This window comes from Oncorhynchus gorbuscha, linkage group LG06, assembly GCF_021184085.1.
Source record: "Oncorhynchus gorbuscha isolate QuinsamMale2020 ecotype Even-year linkage group LG06, OgorEven_v1.0, whole genome shotgun sequence".
NCBI classification, from domain to species: Eukaryota; Metazoa; Chordata; class Actinopteri; order Salmoniformes; family Salmonidae; genus Oncorhynchus; species Oncorhynchus gorbuscha.
The window spans coordinates 50,427,581-50,450,251 of record NC_060178.1 but is presented as its reverse complement, the minus strand read 5'-3'; the positions used below and the strand labels follow the sequence as shown (position 1 = coordinate 50,450,251).

The following is a 22,671-nucleotide window of genomic DNA, read 5'->3' as shown; positions in this document are numbered from 1 at the left end:
CGGTTAGCTCTAACTAACAAACCGTACGGCTCTTCTCTTCATGTTATAACCACATAGTACAGTCAACACACTCTAAAAGGTTCACACGCACACATACACAGTGCACAATACACAAACACATCACATTAATGAATGTAGCCAATTCTGTCCACTATAGAGACGATGGCTAGCTGTTCAAACTAGAAATAGCTGACCAGAAGAATTGAAGCGGACGAAGTCGGACAACCTTTTTAGTTATAGTAATTAAATACGTTTAAACCCATCATGATTATGATGTCTTGAACCGATTTTTAAGCAGGTTTGTCAGGTGGTGATGTCACTGGTTGGTTATACTAACGGAGAGGTCAAACAGGTTTGTCAGGTGGTGATGTCACTGGTTGGTTATACTAACGGAGAGGTCAAACAGGTTTGTCAGGTGGTGATGTCACTGGTTGGTTATATTAACGGAGAGGTCAAACAGGTTTGTCAGGTGGTGATGTCACTGGTTGGTTATACTAACAGAGAGGTCAAACAAGAAGTCCTCTTGTTGTGGTACACTTAACTCATGCTCTACAGCAGTCATTTATTTTTTTACTTTATTTTAGCCATTATTTCTGTTTTTTCCCACTTTATTTTTTTATATCTAGAGATTTTTAGAGTATTCTGAAAATATTTTTAACAAGGGGGCATTGAGTTTTCAATGTTAGTCAGGTACATTCAGGTACAGTACTAGTACACCTACTCATTTAAGGGTTTTTCTTTATTTTCTACTATTTTCTACATTGTAGAATAACAGTGAAAACAAAACGATTAAATAACATATTTGGGATCATGTAGTAACCAAAAAACTGTTCAACATATATTTGTTATTTGAGATTTGTCAAAGTAGCCACCCTAGTTTCTCAAACTAAACTCTCTAATGTACTTGTCCTCTTGCTCAGTTGTGCACCGGGGCCTCCCACTCCTCTTTCTATTCTGGTTAGAGCCAGTTTGCGCTGTTCTGTGAAGGGAGTAGGACACAGCGTTGTATGAGATCTTCAGTTTCTTGACAATTTCTTGCATGGAATGGCCTTTGTTTCTCAGAACAAGAAGAGACTAACGAGTTTCAGAAGAAAGGTATTTGTTTCTGGCCATTTTGAGCCTGTAATCGGACCCACAAATGCTGATGCTCCAGATACTCAGCTAGTCTAAAGAAGTCCAGTTTTATTGCTTCTTTAATCAGAAACAACAGTTTTTGCTAAATGGTTTTCTAATGATCAATTATCCTTTTAAAATTATAAACTTAGATTAGCTAACACAACGTGCCATTGGTACACAGGAGTGATGGTTGCTGTTAATCGGACTCTGCATGCCTATGTAGATATTCTATTAAAAAATCTGCCGTTTCCAGCTACAATAGTCATTTACAACATTAGCAATGTCTACACTGTATTTCTGATCAATTGTATGTTATATTAATGGACCAAAAATGTGCTTTTCTTTCAAAAACAAGGACTAAGTGACCCCAAGCTTTTGAACGGTGGTGTATATGCAAATTAGTGTTCATCTCCCTAAGTCTGAGGGTGGTTTAAATCTTCCAGACCTGGAATTGTATCAACTCGCCACCCAAGGCTTTTACTTGCGACATATTTGGGATGGCAGGTAGCCTAGTGGTTAGTGTTGGGCCAATAACCGAAAGGTTGCTAGATCGAATCCCCGAGCTGACAAGGTAAAAATCTGTCGTTCTGCCCCTGAACAAGGCAGCTAACCCACTGTTCCTAGGTCGTCATTGTAACTGACTTGCCTAGTTAAAAACAGGTTAAATGACAAAAAATGTAAATTAAAATATTGTTAAATGCATATTGAAGATGTGCATGCCCTTCCCCAGAATATTTTCATATGTCTATTTTCAAAGGATAAAGCTAAGAACATTAACAACTTCATAGTTAAGAACACTAACAATATGGAAGAAAATTAAACGCATTCTACAATATCCAATACCTTAAAAACAACCCCCTATGGAACAATGCTTGGAAAGCTTTTCAGAATTCACCGATAAATTGGCCCACATGTAAAACTCAAGTCATAGAAACTGTAAATGGCTTGGTAATCGGAAATACCATGATTTCCATTACAAAATAAAAAAGCCATTTTGGATTGACTAATGTAGACGTTTTCAGATACATGAAATTAAAAAAATGTATATCACAAAATGTTGATTTTAAGTCTTAGACATCAGAGCAATGTTGAGGGAATCCCATTTGAGCCAGAAAAGGGTATAACTATGATAAGTAAGATATACAAAACCTTGCAGAGAGCCTATCCAACTGACAATCTCTAAGAAAAATATATTAACTATTTGGAACCAAAACTTAAAAATAACTGGCACATGGAGGGTGGAACATAACTAGAGACAAGAGACAAAATTCACAAATTTTACAGTACAACTGCGGAGTCGTGTTAAGTGTGATTAAATTATTCATGCCTTCTGGGAGTGCTATAAAGTCCATGTTTATGGATGGACAATTTACATTGTAAAAAGTCAACTTAGTCTGTCTATCTGCATAATTCAACACATGACATATGAGTCTGTGTTGAGATGCCAGATGGGTTGGACCATACTTTTAGTCTGTCTATCTGCATACTTCAACACATGACATATGAGGCTGTGTTGAGATGCCAGATGGGTTGGACCATACTTTTAGTCTGTCTATCTGCATACTTCAACACATGACATATGAGGCTGTGTTGAGATGCCAGATGGGTTGGACCATACTTTTAGTCTGTCTATCTGCATACTTCAACACATGACATATGAGGCTGTGTTGAGATGCCAGATGGGTTGGACCATACTTTTAGTCTGTCTATCTGCATACTTCAACACATGACATATGAGGCTGTGTTGAGATGCCAGATGGGTTGGACCATACTTTTAGTCTGTCTATCTGCATACTTCAACACATGACATATGAGGCTGTGTTGAGATGCCAGATGGGTTGGACCATACTTTTAGTCTGTCTATCTGCATACTTCAACACATGACATATGAGGCTGTGTTGAGATGCCAGATGGGTTGGACCATACTTTTCTTGTCAATCATTTTGAAAAATGTTTACTTAAACTGGAAATCAAATTATCCTCCATCATTAAGACTGTGGAAGAATCAAATGCATTATTATTTCAATATTGAAAAGGTGTGGGTGACAGAGGTAAAGCTCAATTTGAGGTCATAGAGTCTTACAATCACTGGAGATAGATGCAGTAGGAACATGTGGGTCTGGGCAGCTTTGATATCGTTGATGTTTGGGTCGGTCTGTTTTCTTCATCTATATGATTATATTGTTTGAAAAAGGATATATTTTTAAAGGAAGTCCTCTTGTTGGTCTGCGAAACACTTCCTGGTGATGTCATCATCAACGTGTTCCTTTTTTGTTTTGGTCCGCATGCTACAGAGTAACAAACCCTGTCCTAGCACCGTCCTAGCACCGTCCAAGCTGCAATGCTCGAGTGATCATTTCCGGAGTCAGGACTGTAACTGCTTATTTTGAGTTAGCCTACTGAACTTGGGTAGGGTTTCTCTCAGCGTATACGTATGTGCTTCCTGTCCGTCTGTGTAGAGCAGGGCAGCTGAGCCGATACATGTTAAAGCAGGCTTTGATACTTTGCCAGGTTTGGAGGTGAGGGAATAACTGAACAGACTGCGAAAGTTCTCTTTTACTCTCTCTCAATCACTCTATCTTTTTCTCTATCGCTCTCTTTCGAGATACATATGTACAGTTGAAGTCGAAAGTTTATACACCTTAGCCAAAAAAATGTAACCTCAGTTTTTCACAATTCACAATTCCTGACATTTAATCCTAGTAAAAATTCCCTGTCTTAGGTCAGTTAAGATCACCACTTTATTTTAAGAATGTGAAATGTCAGAATAATAGTAGAGTAATTTATTTCAGCTTTTATTTCTTTCATCACATGCCCAGTGGGTCAGAAGTTTATATACACTCAATTAATATTTGGTAGCATTGCCTTAAACAATTTAAACTTGGGTCAAACGTTTCAGATCAAATCAAATTTATTTATATAGCCCTTCGTACATCAGCTGATATCTCAAAGTGCTGTACAGAAACCCAGCCTAAAACCCCAAACAGCAAGCAATGCAGGTGTAGAAGCACAGTGGCTAGGAAAAACTCCCTAGAAAGGCCAAAACCTAGGAAGAAACCTAGAGAGGAACCAGGCTATGTGGGGTGGCCAGTCCTCTTCTGGCTGTGCCGGGTGGAGATTATAACAGAACATGGCCAAGATGTTCAAATGTTCATAAATGACCAGCATGGTCGAATAATAATTAGGCAGAACAGTTGAAACTGGAGCAGCAGCACGGCCAGGTGTACTGGGGACAGCAACGATTCATCATGTCATGTAGTCCTGGGGCATGGTCCTAGGGCTCAGGTCCTCCGAGAGAGAGAAAGAAAGCGAGAAGGAGAGAATTAGAGAACGCACACTTCGATTCACACAGGGCACCGAATAGGACAGGAGAAGTACTCCAGATATACCAAACTGACCTTAGCCCCCCGACACATAAACTACTGCAGCATAAATACAGGAGGGGTCAGGAGACACTGTAGCCCCATCCGAGGACACCCCCGGACAGGGCCAAACAGGAAGGATATAACCCCACCCACTTTGACAAAGCACAGCCCCCACACCACTAGAGGGATATCTTCAACCACCAACTTACCATCCTGAGACAAGGCTGAGTATAGCCCACAAAGATCTCCGCCATGGCACAACCCAATGGGGGGCGCCAACCCAGACAGGATGACCACATCAGTGAATCAACCCACTCAGGTGACGCACCCCTTCCAGGGACGGCATGAGAGAGCACCAGTAAGCCAGTGACTCAGCCCCTGTAATAGGGTTAGAGGCAGAGAATCCCAGTGGAAAGATGGGAACCGGCCAGGCAGAGACGGCAAGGGCGGTTCGTTGCTCCAGAGCCTTTCCGTTCACCTTCCCACTCCTGGGCCAGACTACACTCAATCATATGACCCACTGACGAGATGAGTCTTCAGTAAAGACTTAAAGGTTGAGACCGAGTTTGCGTCTCTGACATGGGTAGGCAGACCGTTCCATAAAAATGGAGCTCTATAGGAGAAAGCCCTGCCTCCAGCTGTTTGCTTAGAAATTCTAGGGACAATTAGGAGGCCTGCGTCTTGTGACCGTAGCGTACGTGTAGGTATGTACAGCAGGACCAAATCAGAGAGATAGGTAGGAGCAAGCCCATGTAATGCTTTGTAGGTTAGCAGTAAAACCTTGAAATCAGCCTTTGTTTTGACAGGAAGCCAGTGTAGAGAGGCTAGCACTGGAATAATATGATCACATGTTTTGGTTCTAGTCAGGATTCTAGCAGCCGTATTTAGCACGAACTGAAATTTATTTAGTGGTTTATCCGGGTAGCCAGGAAAGTAGAGCATTGCAGTAGTCTAACCTAGAAGTGACAAAAGCATAGATTAAATTTTCTGCAACATTTTTGGACAAAGTTTCTGATTTTTGCAATGTTACGTAGATGGAAAAAAAGCTGTCGTTGAAATGGTCTTGATATGTTCTTCAAAAGACAGAGAGATCAGGGTCCAGAATCAACGCCGAGGTCCTTCACAGTTTTATTTGAGACGACTGTACAACCATTAAGATTATTTGTCCGATTCAACAGAAGATCTCTTTGTTTCTTGTGACCTATAACAAGCATCTCTGTTTTGTCCGAGTTTAAAAGTAGAAAGTTTGCAGCCATCCACTTCCTTATGTCTGAAACACATGCTTCTAGCAAGGGCAATTTTGGGGCTTCACCATGTTTCATTGAAATGTACAGCTGCGTGTCATCCGCATAGCAGTGAAAGTTAACATTATGTTTTCGAATGACATCCACAAGGGGTAAAATATATAGTGAAAACAATAGTGGTCCTAAAACGGAACCTTGAGGAACACCGAAATGTACAGTTGATTTGTCAGAGGACAAACCATTCACAGAGAGAAACTGATATCTTTCCGACAGATAAGATCTAAACCAGGCCAGAACTTGTCCGTTTAGACCAATTTGGGTTTCCAGTCTCTCCAAAAGAATGTGGTGATCGATTGTATCAAAAGCAGCACGAAGGTCTAGGAGCACGAGGACAGATGCAGAGCCTCGGTCCGATGCCATTAAAATATCATTTTCCACCTTCACAAGTGCAGTCTCAGTGCTATGATGGGGTCTAAAACCAGACTGAAGCATTTCGTATACATTTTTTGTCTTCAGGAAGGCAGTGAGTTGCTGCGCAACAGCCTTTTCTAAATTTTTTGAGAGGAATGGAACATTCAATATAGTTAGTTTTTTATATTTTCTGGGTCAAGGTTTGGCTTTTTCAAGAGAGGCTTTATTACTGCCACTTTTAGTGAGTTTGGTACACATCCGGTGGATAGAGAGCTGTTTTTTATGTTCAACATCGGAGGGCCAAGCACAGGAAGCAGCTCTTTCAGTAGTTTAGTTGGAATAGGGTCCAGTATGCAGCTTGAAGGCTTAGAGGCCATAATTATTTTCATCATTGTGTCAAGAGATGTAGTACTAAAACACTTGAGCGTCTCTCTTGATCCTAGGTCCTGGCAGAGTTGTGCAGACTCAGGACAACTGAGCTTTGAAGGAATACGCAGATTTAAAGAGGAGTCCGTAATTTGCTTTCTAATAATCATAATCTATTCCTCAAAGAAGTTCATGAATTTATCACTGATATCCTTCCACAAGCTTCCCACAATAAGTTGGGTGAATTTGGCCCATTCCTCCTGCCAGAGCTGGTGTAACTGAGTCAGGTTTGTAGGCCTCCTTGCTCGCACATGCTTTTTCAGTTCTGCCCACAAATTTTCTAGAAGATTGAGGTCAGGGCTTTGTGATGGCCAGTCCAATACCTTGACTTTGTTGTCCTTAAGCCATTTTGCCACAACTTGGAAGTATGCTTGTGGTCATTGTCTGTTTGGAAGACTCATTTGCAACTAAGATTTAACTTCCTGACTGATGTCTTGAGATGTTGCTTCAATATATCCACATAATTTTCCATCTTCATGATGCCATCTATTTTGTGAAGTGCACCAGTCCCTCCTGCAGCAAAGCACCCACACAACATGATGCTGCCACCCCTGTGCTTCACGGTTGGGATGGTGATCTTCGGCTTACAAGCCTCCCCCTTTTTCCTCCAAACATAACAATGGTCATTATGACCAAACAGTTCTATTTTTGTTTCATCAGACCAGAGGACATTTCTCCAAAAACTACAATCTTTGTCCCCATGTGCAGTTACAAACCGTAGTCTGGCTTTTTTATGGCGGTTTTGGAGCAGTGGCTTCTTCCTTGCTGAGCGGCCTTTCAGGTTATGTCTATATAGGACTTGTTTTATTGTGGATATAGATACTTTTGTACATGTTTCCTCCAGCATCTTCATAAGGTCGTTTGCTGTTGTTCTGGAATTGATTTGCACTTTTCACACCACAGTACGTTCATCTTTAGGAGACAGAACGTGCCTCCTTCCTGAGCGGAATGATGGCTGCGTGGTCCCATGGTGTTTATACTTTCGTACTATTGTTTGTACAGATGAACATTTGGAAATTGCTCCCAAGGATGAACCAGACTTGTGGAGGTCTACACATTTCACCTCCAATTGACTCAAATGATGTCAATTAGCCTATCAGAAGCTTCTAAAGCCATGACATAATTTTCTGGAATTTTCCAAGCTGTTGAAAGGCACAGTCAACTTAGTGTATGTAAACTTCTGACCCACTGGAATTGTGATACAGTGAATTATAAGTGAAATAATCTGTCTGTAAACAATTGTTGGAAAAATGACTTGTGTCATGCACAAAGTGGATGTCCTAACCGACTTGTCAAAACTATAGTTTGTTTACAAGATATTTGTGGAGTGGTTGAAAAACGAGTTTTAATGACTCCAACCTAAGTGTATGTGAGCTTCCGACTTCAACTGTATAAATGTAATATGCCACTTAGTCGACGCGTTGTAAAGCGCCTAACGGTGCGGTGAGTACATTTTTATTGTGTGTACATGGTCTAGGAATTCAGTCTGCAACCTGTACATTGCTAGCGAAACACCAACTGAGCCACACCGCTACAAGAAGCAGCACGAGAACTTTGAGACGAAAGAGTTTTGAGAGGTTAATTGACGTTAAACTTTCATGGTGATCAAACTTGCAGTTTCACCCTCCCTCTCTTTTCTCCCAATTCTTTCCCATGACTACCCATCTTTACCGATCGGCACTGAGATAATTCTGCTCTGCGGCGTGTGTGTGTGTGTGTGTGTGTGTGTGTGTGTGTGTGTGTGTGTGTGTGTGTGTGTGTGTGTTTATCCCCTCAGGGCTCAGTGTGTTCCAGTACAGTAGAGCCTGGGTGGGTGGTGGGTTTCATTTTAGAGTTTAGTTTGTGTAGCCCACGGGTCATTACCACAGATCAAACGTTCTTAACAACTTGTGGGTTCTCCAGTGGCGTCACACACTGCTCTTCCCATGCCCGGGCCTTCCTCTTTGGGCACGGCCTCACGCTGACCCCGCTGGAGGACTTTGTCCCAACACGTCAACTTACCTCTCACATTATGGAATGAATTGTTATTTTGTATAATGTAACTGATAAATGGTCTTTCTTATTTGAGTAACTATGTACAGTTGTAAGCATTCCCTCTAATTCAGTGTTGGAGAACAAATCTACACCAACTTTATTGTCAAAAAGGGAAATTTGCAGCATAATAATATATGCCTTTTATCATGCATGCATCCATTTTAAATATTGGTGGCCCCGGGATTCAAACCCCACAATCCTGTCATTGCAAGCACCATGCTCTACCAACTGAACCAAACAGGGACCACAGCAGGTTCATAACATAGGAGACATAAAACATACATATTTACTAGGGTTTCCTTGGTAATCTCTTGTGTGTGTTTTCTCCCCCAGGGGTAAGGTCCCTCTGAAAGATCTGGAGGCATTGTTTCCAGGTGTGAGTGGAGAGTTCACCAGCGAGAACTTCTCAGCTACTTGGTACCTTATCGAGAACCACTCTGTCACCAGGTAGGTCAGGCCTCTGGGTCTACGAGACACAGCCAATCACTACCATCTTTCTCCTATACCAGCCAATCAGACAGCACTCCTTCCCAACTACAGCGCCTTCAGAAACTATTCACACCCCTTGACATTTTCCACATTTTTTTTGTGTTGCAATTTGGGTTAGAAGTGGATTGAATTTTGTATTCAGGACAGGAAGTTCATTTCTTTGGCACATTTTTTGGAGTATTACTTTAGTGCCTTATTGCAAAGTTATTGCATGTTTTGGTATTATTTTTATTCTGTACAGACTTCCATCTTTGACTCTGTCATTTAGTATTGTGGAGTAGCGACAATGTTTTTGATTCAGCCTCAGTTTTCTCCCATCACAGCCATTAAACTCTGGAACGGTTTAAAATCACCATTACTCGGAACGGTTTTACTCCTCAACTGAGTTAGGAAGGACGACTGGGTGTATTGATACACCAACTAAATCGTAATTAATAACATCACCATGCTCAAAGGGATATTCAGCGTCTGCTTTTTTAAATTTATTTTTTTTATCCATCAACCAATCGGTGCCCTTCTTTGCGAGGCATTGGAAAACCTCCCTTATCTTTGTGGTTGAATTTGTTCTTGAAATTCACTACTTGACTGAGGGCCCTTACAGATAACTGTATGTGTGGGGTACAGAGGTGGTGTAATCATTCAAAGATGTTGTTAACCATTAATATTGCACATTAGATCCATGCAACTTATTATGTGACTTGTTAAGCAAGTCTTTACTCCTGAATATATTCAGGCTTGCCATAACAAAGGAGTTGAATACTTATTCACTCAAGACCTTTCGGCTTTAAATGTTTTATTATTTGTAAACATTTCTAAAAAAAAAAAATAATCTAAATTCCACTTTGACATTGTGGGTTATTCTGTGTCCATCAGGAACACGACATGTAAATGTAATTACAGCCTATAACACAACAAACTGAAACGTCCAGGGGTGTGAATACTTTCTGAAGGCACTGTCTTCATGAACGTTGGCCCAAACAACCAAACTACTAGTCACGAACATGAATCCTAGATGTTTCCTTTGTCGGCAGCGTAGTTCAACTTTTGAAACTATTGCTGTGACAAGAGAACCTTTTTTAATGTTGTCTTTTACATGGTTCTCAGACCTTACAATCTATCCACTAACCCAGAGACCGGTTTAGTCTGTAAACAAATACAATCTACCTCCATTCAAATACAATCTACCTCTACCTCCGTTTCTACTTGATTTTTGACCTAACAAGAAAACGTTGGACATGTGAAGGAAGTGTCCTTTCTCTTGTTGACCTCTAACCCCTGGTCTTTTGTCATACTAGGACAGTGTTTGTCAGCCTGTCTGTCAGGTTATTATTAGTCTCCCCTGGTTGCCTTTCCGTCATCCGTCATGGTCCCCCTCCAACGAAACCACCCCCCAGTCTAACGGTTGGATCCTGCCGAGTGCTGACTAGTTACTGCAAAACTTCAGGGTCCGTTGGGTCGGGTTGTTTTTGGTTGACAGGGCATGTGTTTCTTCCTCCAGAGGAAACCTCCATTCACTCCCAGGGGGGGGGACACACACACCCTCCTGCGGACACGCGAGCTCACACTCACTCAGGCACGGCGCACATGCACTCTGTTACACACACAAAAGAATACGCACACACAACTCCTCTGACTGATGGTACCCCCCTCTCCCCCCTCTCAGTTTTGACCAGTTGCGTATGGCAGCCAGTAACCTGAAGAAGCAGGCCACTAAGAAGAATGAGGGTAGTCTGGCCTATGTGAAGGGAGGCCTCAGCACCTTCTTCGAGGCTCAGGATGCTCTCGCAGGTAAGATACAGTACACCACTACTACACAGAGAGTGTGTGGTATACAGTACGCCACTACTACACAGAGAGGGTGTGGTACACAGTACGCCACTACTACACAGAGAGTGTGTGGTATACAGTACGCCACTACTACACAGAGAGGGTGTGGTACACAGTACGCCACTACTACACAGAGCGTGTGTGGTATACAGTACGCCACTACTACACAGAGAGTGTGTGGTATACAGTACGCCACTACTACACAGAGAGGGTGTGGTACACAGTACGCCACTACTACACAGAGAGGGTGTGGTATACAGTACACCACTACTACACAGAGAGAGTGTGGTATACAGTACACCACTACTACACAGAGAGAGTGTGGTACACAGTACGCCACTACTACACAGAGAGGGTGTGGTACACAGTACGCTACTACTACACAGAGAGAGTGTGGTACACAGTACGCCACTACTAGACAGAGAGTGGTACACAGTACACCACTACTACACAGAGAGTGGTATACAGTACACCACTACTACACAGAGAGTGGTATACATTACACCACTACTACACAGAGAGTGGTACACATTACACCACTACTACACAGTGGTACACATTACACCACTACTACACAGAGAGTGGTACACATTACACCACTATTACACAGAGAGTGGTACACATTACACCACTACTACACAGAGAGTGGTACACATTACACCACTACTACACAGAGAGTGGTACACAGTACGCCACTACTACACAGAGAGTGGTACACAGTACGCCACTACTACACAGTGGTACACATTACACCACTACTACACAGAGAGTGGTACACATTACACCACTATTACACAGAGAGTGGTACACATTACACCACTACTACACAGAGAGTGGTACACATTACACCACTACTACACAGAGAGTGGTACACATTACACCACTACTACACAGAGAGTGGTACACATTACACCACTACTACACAGAGAGTGGTACACAGTACACCACTACTACACAGAGAGTGGTATACAGTACACCAATACTACACAGAGAGTGGTATACAGTACACCAATACTACACAGAGAGTGGTACACATTACACCACTACTACACAGAGAGTGGTATACAGTACACCAATACTACACAGAGAGTGGTATACAGTACACCAATACTACACAGAGAGTGGTACACATTACACCACTACTACACAGAGAGTGGTACGCATTACACCACTACTACACAGAGAGTGGTACACAGTACGCCACTACTACACAGAGAGTGGTACACATTACGCCACTACTACACAGAGAGTGGTACACATTACGCCACTACTACACAGAGAGTGTGTGTGTGGTACACAGTACACCACTACTACACAGAGAGTGTGTGTGTGGTACACAGTACACCACTACTACACAGAGAGAGTGTGGTACACAGTACACCACTACTACACAGTGTGTGTGGTACACAGTACACCACTACTACACAGTGTGTGTGGTACACAGTACACCACTACTACAGAGTGTGTGTGGTACACAGTACGCCAATACTACAGAGTGTGTGTGGTACACAGAGTGTGTGTGGTACACAGTACGCCACTACTACACAGAGAGAGTGTGGTATACAGTACGCCACTACTACACAGAGAGAGTGTGTGTGGTACACAGTACACCACTACTACACAGAGAGAGTGTGGTATACAGTATGCCAATACTACACAGAGAGTGGTACACAGTATGCCACTACTACACAGAGAGTGGTACACATTTTATGTGTGTTATTACACTGAGAGATGTTAACACTGTTAAGACATTGAATGTAAAATTGTTGCAGGGTTGACGGAACTTGGCTCTCATGATGCAGGTAAGAGTTTGTCGGGCTCGGGGTGTGTGTAAGACTAAGCCAGGCATGGTTTGTGGTAAGGTTAAGTAGTCTTGCAGTGGACATCTAATGACTTTGAGTTAACACCCGACCATTTCTCAGAACTCTGTGTGTCTGTGTGTGTGTGTGTGTGTGTGTGTGTGTGTGTGTGTGTGTGTGTGTGTGTGTGTGTGTGTGTGTGTGTGTGTGTGTGTGTGTGTGTGTGTGTGTGTGTGTGTGTGTGTGTGTGTGTGTGTGTGTGTGTGTGTGTGTGTGTGTGTGTGTGTGTGTGTCAGTCATCACGCGGCTGTGCGGTGTGGTCTAACAGTGGTTGATCACAGTGGAGTGGTGCTTTAGTGTACTGCAGTACGACTAGCCAACCACAACACGCCTAATTCACTTTCATTAAAACCACGTCAGCTCTGAACTGTCAATCACGCGACTTGCACGGTAGCAGGCACAGGCAGGGCCATGAGGCCGCTGCTCTGCTGTGTCCTTATAGACAGCAGGTAGCCTAGTGGTTAGAGCGTTGGGCCAGTGAACCGAAGGCTGACAAGGTAAAACTCTGTCGTTCTGCCCCTGAACAAGGCAGTAAATAAGAATTTGCTTGCCTAGTTAAATAAAGGTTAAAATAATACATGCACATTACACAAATTGTGATTATATACACACACACACACACACACACACACACACACACACACACACACACACACACACACACACACACACACACACACACACACACACACACATTTGCCTCTCACCATACACACAAACACACGTACGGAACATGCACATACTGGACAGACACGTTTACTAATTCACACGTATACTGACCCCCCCCCACACACACACACACAGCCTTTATGATCCACTCTCTAAAGCCTCTGAGGTAACATTGTGGACTACTGTCACTCTGCCAGTTAGTTCAGTGAAATCAATTGTTCAACTCTATCGTTCATATTTTTGTCTGTTTACTCTTATTTCCCCTCATAACCACTCAGTTACTTCCCCTGACTATTTCTATGCCTCTGTCATTATTATTTATTATTTATTTATTATTATTGCTTTCCTAATGTAATGTTTGTGCCCGGTAGGAGCGGGGGGGGTGTCCGAGGCAATGTTTTCATTGTTAGCAACTGAATCTAAATAAATGGAGCAGGGCCACACAATGCAGGCAAGAGTAATCGGGGTGATAACGGCCCTAACATGACCGAGGGGAACAATACAGACCCTTTCTCACGTTCACTATACTAATCATGCCCAATATGAACCCAATGGGAGGCGCAAGTCCTCAGTGACCCAGGAAGTAGTGCTCGTTGATGGACTCCAATGACCTGTGAGTCAGGAAGCAATGGACTGTAAGGTGAAGGTCCAATTGACCTTTGACATTAGGATGCACTTAATTTTACAGGTTTGAGAGTATATTCTGACTCATTACAGTATTTAGTCCTCTGATTGTGACCTGTTTTTAGAATGATGCTTCTCAGAGGTCCTGTTTTGGTTGGTTATAAAGAATGTCTGAGTGCTAGCCCAGCATATGGTAAGGGGAAGCTTTAGTAACCAGACGGCTCTAGGCGGCTCCAGCAGTCGCACATTGCCAGGCCCAGTTAGCACAGCCGTCTGTGAAACTGTGAAACTGTGAATCCTTTATTTTTCTCTCTCTGTGTTTGGCAGGTCGTCAGTCGGAGGCATTTCAAATTAGCTACACCTCAGGTGTTTCTGTACAAATTGAAAGGAAATTGAATAACGACGTGTGTGTTTGAGTGCGCGTGTGCGATCGCGCACGTGCATGTCGGTGTGCTCTGTGGTCAGAATGTATTGCATTAGAAGTGGCACGGTACTAATTGATGTTTAGCCTGTGGTGCCTCCAGCTCACTCAATTACCGTTTTAATGCCTTTACTTTTTGTCTCCTCCTCAGTTTATTTTCTCTTCTGCCTGTATGTGAGAATTTTATTGATGGCTATTGTAAAAGCCCAATGTTTTATTAATAAGAGCGAGTAGGGGACTGGGGATCGCAGTGTGTAAATAAGGAAGAAATGTCTCTGCGTGGGCCAAACCATCTGGAAAATTACATTCTGTTCAACAACAAAATGCTTCAAACAAGTGGTCTGTTCTCTTTCTTGGCTTTCTCTCTTTTGTCCCACCCTCTCCGATCCTCAATCTCACCTCATTCGTCTCCTCCAACAGAAAACCGAGACGTGTGGGTGTGTGTCTGTATGACCACTGATGTCTCTCAGTAATAATGGCCTTTGTGTTTCCCTGCTGGGCTTAAACACAGTTTAGCACTCGCCGCTAAATGGCTAACCCCACCCTCATCCCAAAGCACATTGATATTACACCCTTATTACACTGTTCCCCTTCACCGTTAGACTGACGCTTGTACCTGCAGGGTACATGTCTGCATTGAGGGATGACATGAGGTCGCAGAGGTCAAATTACCTTGATGTCTGGGGTCACCCATCCAGTGGGCCAGGAGCTGGGTAAAAAAAAGAAAGTGAAGGAACCGTTCTCTAAACTTTTTGTGATCCAGACAGCTTGGTGAAAGGCATGGGGGTTCATATTCATGCTGGGGGGCTGTTTGGTTAGGCTGATCCCCTGACAAATTGAACCATGTATCACAGGGATCTGACTGACTACCTGACTGATAGAGGCAGTTTGGGGGGGGGGGGGGCTCTGAAAAATGTACACATTTGAAGTTTTTTATTGTTGTGTGAAAAGGAAGTGGCCCTGCAATACAGGAAACAGACCGCCGCTACCGTGTTCCAAAATCCAAGATTTCCCAGGGCCGTATTCCCAACGCTCCGAACCTCCGACTCCTCTACAGCAGTCGGGAGACAAAACATCTCCAGCTTTAGAATCAGTGGGTTCCAGGAAGCTGAGTGGGGCTGCCTGCGTCTCTTCCTCCGCTGCTCTGTGTGTGTGTTTGTTTTATCCGGAGCCTGACGGGGTGTTTAGGTTAGCCGTGACGTCATGGCCACGGCAGAGAGAGTGCGTGGCAGACTGCGAGGACACACAGCTGGCAAGGGGGCACAGGGCTCTCTGCGGAGACAAGAACCAGAACCCCTCAGGCTGTGTGTGTGTGCAATGCATGTGCGTACTCGCACACCAGTCCTGTCCCCCTATAGATATGTCTACAGAATCAGGCCAATGCTTTTATAACTGGGTTGTTTAGACAGTACAAAGACTTATTGTAGACTTCTCTCTTCTCTACCCTATCCTTTTCAGAGCATGGAGGCAGATGGCGTTCTTCTTCCATAAAACCTCTGGTCTCCCTGTTTCTGCTTATAGGCTAAAGTCTATGGTTCCTGCCCTGGCTCTCTGAATGTCCTCTACTAGAGCATGGAGGCAGATGGCGTTCTTCTTCCATAAAACCTCTGGTCTCCCTGTTTCTGCTTATAGGCTAAAGTCTATGGTTCCTGCCCTGGCTCTCTGAATGTCCGCTACTAGAGCATGGGGCTGGTGTTTTAGCCTTGCCGTGGTGGTCCAGTGATGGTTGTGCCGATTAGGCAGCCATGATATGATGGCGTGTTTGATACAGGGCATTCAGGAAGTATTCAGACCTCTTGACATTTGTTCTGTTATGTTACAGCCTTATTCTAAAATGTATTAAATTGTATTTTTTTCCCTCAATCTATACACAATACCCCATAATAACAAAGCAAAAACAGTTTAGAAATTTGTGCAAATAGATATAAATAGATATAATATATATATATTATTTAAATATTCAGACCCTTTACTCAGTACTTTGTTGAATCACCTTTGGAAGCGATTACAGCCTCGAGTCTTCTTGAGTATGACGCTACAAGCTTGGCACACCTGTATTTGGGGAGTTTCTCCCATTCTTCTCTCTGATCCTCTTAAGCTCTGTCAGGTTGGTTGGGGAGCGTTGCTGCACAGCTATTTTTAGGTCTCTCCAGAGATGTTTGATTGGGTTCAAGTCCAGGCTCTGGCTGGGCCACTCAATGACATTCAGAGACTTGTCCCGAAGCCACTCCTGCTTTGTCTTGGCTGTGTGCTTAGAGTCGTCGACCTGTTGGAAGGTGAACTTTCGCACCATTCTGAAGAGCAGGTTTTCATCAAGGATCTCTGTACGGCCGCTGAAAAACATCTCCACAGCATGATTCTGCCACCACCATGCTTCACGGTAGGGATTGTGCCAGGTTTCCTCCAGACATGGAGGTGTATTGTGTAACATGAAGTTCAATGAGTGTCATCTGATGAAGACCATCAAAGTTTAGTGATTAATTTGATCTCCATTTCTGCTTTTTGTGACTCCTCTCTTTGGCTGAAAAAATGGCTGTGTTTTTTTTATGTGACCTGGCATCGAAATCGGACACTGTGGTGGGATTAACAAGAAGTGTATCTTTAAAATGGTGTAAAATACTTCCATATTTGAGGAATTTTAATTGTGGGATTTCTGTTGTTTTGAATTTGGCACCCTGCACTTTCACTGGCTGTCATATCGATCCCGTTATGAGGATCTCAGCTCAAAGAGGTTACGTGCCTTTTGGCAAACTTCAAGCGGGCTGCTATTTGCCATTTACTGAAGAGTTGCTTCCGACCGGCCATTCTGCCATAAAGGCCTGATTGGTGGAGTGCTGCTGAGAGATTGTTATTTTTCTGGAAGGTTCTCCCATCTCCTCAGTGTAACTCTAGAGATCTGTCAGAGTGAACATTAGGTTCTTGGTCAACTCCCTGACCAAGGCCCTTCTCCTGCCCCCGTTGCTCAGTTTGTCCGGGAGGCAAGCTCTAGGAAGAGTCTTTGTCGCGCCTGCTCCCACTCCCCCTCTCAGGTGCTCGAGGGCCCATAATTACGCACACCTGTCACCATTGTTACACACATCAGCGCTTCATTGGACTCACCTGGACTCACCTATTACCTTATTGTCTCCCCTATATCTGTCCCTTCCTCAGTTTCTTCCCCGTGTCTACATGAATGTTTTGTTCCCATTGTCCAGACGCTGTCCGTGTTTTGTTTCATGTCCATTATTTAAATATTCACTCCCTGTACTTGCATCTCGTCTCCCAGCGTCTGTCCTCACAGAATGCAAACTCCAATATTGGAAGCATCTGGGAGTTTTTTTTTCTTTTTTTTTCGGTAGGGTTTGTGACGTCGGGTCCGGGTGCCGCTGCCGAAGGAACCAGGGGTGCCTCAGCTGTCTCGTCGGGCTTCCATGCCTTAGCTGGCTCGTGGTTTTCTTGCTTCGGTTGGCTCGGCAGTCTCCCATCCCACGTCATGTCTCAGCCAGCTTCCCCGTGTCTGTGTTAATGTCGTTCTTTTCCCCTTGTCCAGACGCTCTTTTTTGTTTCATTTCCGTTATTTATTACATATTCACTCCCTGTACTTGCTTCTCATCTCCCAGCGTCTGTTCTCAGTCTTGGTGGTTCCATACTTCTTCCATTTAAGAATGATGGAGGCCACTATGTTCTTGGGGACCTTCGATGCTGCAGAATGATGGAGGCCACTATGTTCTTGGGGACCTTCGATGCTGCAGAATGATGGAGGCCACTATGTTCTTGGGGACCTTCGATGCTGCAGACATGTTTTGGTACCATTCCCCGGATCTGAGCCTCGATACAATCCTGTCTCAGAGCTCTACTGACAATTATTTCGGCATCATGGCTTGGTTTTTGCTCTGACTGACTTGCACTGTCAACTGTGGGACCTTATATAGACAGGTGTGTGTGCCTTTCCAAATCATTACCAGAGGTGGACTCCAATCAAATTATAGAAACATCTTAAGGATGATCAATAAAAACAGGATCCACCTGAGCTTAATTGGAGTCTCATAGCAAAGGGTCTGAATACTTATGTAAATCATGTATTTCTGTTTTTTATTTGTAATACATTTGCAAACATTTTAAAAACCTGTTTTTGCTTTGTCATTATGGGGTATTGTGATGTCATTATGGGGTATTGTGATGTCATTATGGGGTATTGTGATGTCATTATGGGCTATTGTATGTAGATTGATGAGGGGCAAAAATGTATTTAATACATTTTAGAATAAGACTGTAATGTTACAAAATGTGGAAAAGGTCAAGGGGTCTGAATACTTTCCAAAGGCACTACAAGTGAGGTTCCGGAATACCTCAGCCTCTCTCTGCCTCCAGCCTCCCATCTGTCAGAAGGAACATACCCACGTTTATTTACAGAACTGTCTCCCCTCCTTCTCTTTTTCCTTCCCTCCTCCTTCTCTTTCCCTTGTCAATTTCTCTCATCTCGTCCGCTCGCCCTCCCCCCTTTCGACCCTCTCTCCCCCTCTTCCGTCCTCTGTCCCTCCTCTCCCCCTCTGTTCTATCAATAAACCCACACTGCCCCTCTCAGCACCCAGCTGCCGAACTACAGCCTCAATTTATTTGTTCATGTGAGCAGCCCTGACGCTCTCTCTCGCTCCGCCTCACTTATTTCTCTCTCTGCCTACCCTACTCTCTCCCTCTCTGACATGAATCTCTTTCTGGTCCACGTGTTCAGATCTATTCTGACCTCTCCTCTAGCTCCGTTTCCTCTCGTTCTCTCACCTTTTTACATCCTCTTCTTCCACTTCTCCTTGCCTCACCCAGCCCTATGTCCTACTCAGTGTTGATATTGGAATGTGAACCCTACAGATCTTTCTGTCTTCATTTCTGTCTTGTACAGTCAACCTGACACTAGCAGCATCCCACTCGGCAGTAGAAATGGTGCTCTCCAGTCTTTCAGCTCTGCTCACCCAAATATTATTCCTCCAACTGACATAACATTAGAATTTGCACATTTCCTCCGGACTCTGTCTTTGGGTGCAGAGTGTGTACTGTCTATGCTCCATTTGGAACCCCTAGAATAGAGTAGTTTCCCCAAAACAGCTTTGATAGTAGGGAAAATACTCATTTGGAGTGGGTTTTGGGTGGTACTGCTGATTTGGTCAAGCCAGGTCAGGTGTATTGATGCGGTACAGTTCTTGTGGTGACCGGGTCAGGTCAGTGGTTGGCGTGGGAAAGCTTGAGAGGGAGGTGTGGTCAGAGTCTGACAGAAGTGTCTGTAGATGGAGGGTCACGCAGGTTACCTCTCATCTACCACTGGGGTAGAGAGGCTGTTTATTGTTTTACCTTTGGTTCCTTAAATTGAAAATGTTCCAGAATCTCAGAATTAAGCATGTTAGATTGAGCAGCAGAGGCACTCGGTCTGATTTGTTATTATAGAACACACAGAGATCTTAAAATAACTCTTTCTCTGTGTTTGTCTTTTTCTTGTTGCGTATTTCTCTATCCCCGATTTATGTGCCTCTTCTTAATTCAGCTATTTTTCAGTGTTCATTTTTTAAAAATTGTATCTTTGTTTCGAGTGGGAGCCATGCTGATACAAAGGTCTCTTTCTCAGATGAACCCTGCATACACATCAATACCTGTCAAAGTTAACGTTTTAATGCGTCAATGGGTGACATTTTTTTGTGCGTCTTTGCACTCAGTCTTGGTGGCGCTGTCTGACTCTATTGTGGTGCTTAAACATCCACTATGCGCTCAGCTTTGACCAACAATTTTCAAGGAAAACTTACAGAAAGTTCCACCATAAACACATTCCTAGGCGTTTCTATAGATAACAGAAAAAAACTGGCACAGCATTAGCTAGCTAGTTATGCTAATGTTAGCTAGCTAGCTAACCAAAATAATGTTTACAATGCCATGGCTGAATTAGTCTTCATTCAACTAACTTAATCAACAAACGACATCATACCTAAAAACACTTTCATTCTAAATGACAGCTATAATATTCTTCTGCATTTGGATATTTATGCAAACCTGGAGATTCCCCCAACTGGGTGTAGATCTCATCATAGGCTACTTTGCTTTGGTCCATCTGGTAGGGTTGTGTCCCCAGTTAGTCTCTGGAAATTCGAAAGGACATATAGGCCAAATAACTCAAGACCGTTCAAGAGTAGGAAAAGACAGGAAGTAGCTACGACACATCTCACACAAGCAAATTAGATTGAGATTAATTTATCTCGCTAACATCAGCTAACAGGCGGGAAAGCTATGGGGAAACAAACAGTGATGCTGCTGAAAAAGTGTCATTAGTTAAGTAAGGATAAGTGTTAGCAGATCGGGTAATAAATGAATGGCAGAATAAGTATCATGCAAGTCATTTGTTGTTGTGACAGCCAAGAATTTTAATAACGACAAGTGATGCTGCTGAAAAAGTGTCAGTAGTTTGTTTAGGATGATGCCAAAGTTAGGCTAATTACATGGGAGTAACGGGAGTACCCTACTCGCGTGTGTGGTCACGTGAAGCCACGCCTCGCCGTATGTACCTTTTTCTTATTTTGACGTTGTGTGAGTAGTGCATGTTGAAGAACATGGAGAAGTAGCCTAGGCTCGATCTAATAGCTGTGTGATATTTACATGAACTCAGACCTGGCTAATCTGTGGAATTCATGACATTGTTGGTCAGGTTTAAAAACTGTTTGTTCTTTGTAGCCATAGAGACGGTTATTTTTGTTTTCTGTATAGTCGACCCTCCAATTAGAAAATGGGAGAACGGGTGTGTGTGTGTGGTTTAGAATTTACCATAGCAACAAAGGCATATCAGCATATCGATTGTGCTACCAGGGCTGGTAAAAACTCTGGATCATTGTTATTCTATCTTCCGCAACGCATTTAAGGCCCTCCCCTGCCCTCCTTTCAGAAAAGCTGACCACGACTCCATTTGTTGCTTCCGGCCTATAGACCGAGACTAAAACAGGAAGCTCCCGTGATCAGGTCTGTTCAACGCTGGTCCGACCAATCTGATTCCACGCTTCAAGATTGCTTCGATCACGTGGATTGGGATATGTTCCGCATTGCGTCAAACAACAACATTGACGAATACGGTGATTCGGTGAGCGAGTTTATTAGCAAGTGCATCGGCGATGTCATACCCACAGCAACTATTAAAACATTCCCAAACCAGAAACCGTGGATTGATGGCAGCATTCGCACGAAACTGAAAGAGCAAACCACTGCTTTTAACAAGGGCAAGGTGACCGGAAACATGACCGAATACAAACAGTGTAGCTATTCCCTCCGCAGGGTAATCAAACAACCTAGGCGTCAGTATAGAGACAAAGTAGAGTCGCAATTCAACGCCTCAGACACGAGGTATGTGGTAGGGTCTACAGTCAATCACGGATTACAAAAAGAAAACCAGCCCCGTCGCGGACCAGGATGTCTTGCTCCCAGACAGACTAAACAATGTCTTTACTCGCTTTGAGGACAATACAGTGCCACTGACACGGCCCGCTACCAAACCCTGCGGACTCTCTTTCACTGCAGTTGACATGAGTGAAACATTTAAACATGTTGACCCTCGCAAGGCTGCAGGCCCAGGCGGCATCCCCAGCCGCGTCCTCAGAGCATGCGCAGACCAGCTGGCTGGTGTGTTTACGGACATATTCAATCAATCCTTATCCCAGTCTGCTGTTCCCACATGCTTCAAGAGGGCCACCATTGTTCCTGTTCTCAAGAAAGCTAAGGTAACTGAGCTAAATGACTACCGCCCCGTAGCACTCACTTCCGTCATCATGAAGTGCTTTGATAGACTAGTCAAGGACCATATCACCTCCATCCTACCTGACACCCTAGACCCACTCCAATTTGCCTACTGCCCCAATAGGTCCACAGACGACGCAATCGCAAACACACTGCATACTGCCCTAACCCATCTGGACAAGAGGAATACCTATGTGAGAATGCTGTTCGACTACAGCTCTGCATTTAACACCATAGTACCCTCCAAACTCGTTCGTCATCCCGCTCTGTGCAACTGGGTACTGGACTTCCTGACGGGCCGCCCCCAGGTGGTGAGGGTAGGTAACAACATCTCCACCCCGCTGATTCTCAACACTGGGGCCCCACAAGGGTGCGTTCTGAGCCCTCTTCTGTACTCCCTGTTCACCCGCGACTGCGTGGCCATGCACGCCTCCAACTCAATCATCAAG

At 43.8% G+C, this 22,671-nt stretch overlaps 1 protein-coding gene across 6 annotated transcripts in view; it reads left to right on the top strand.

The window, feature by feature from the left end:
- Positions 1 to 22,671, top strand: part of LOC124038062 (exocyst complex component 2-like) — a 153,074-nt gene that overhangs the window by 33,870 nt on the left and 96,533 nt on the right. For 5 of the 6 annotated variants that reach the window (XM_046353468.1, XM_046353467.1, XM_046353466.1 and 2 more), the window contains 3 exons: positions 8,930 to 9,043; positions 10,749 to 10,873; positions 12,685 to 12,714. In XM_046353468.1, the coding sequence (XP_046209424.1) occupies positions 8,930 to 9,043; positions 10,749 to 10,873; positions 12,685 to 12,714 (269 nt within the window). The remainder of the gene's footprint in view (positions 1 to 8,929; positions 9,044 to 10,748; positions 10,874 to 12,684; positions 12,715 to 22,671) is intronic. The other variant, XM_046353471.1, reaches the window with a different exon arrangement.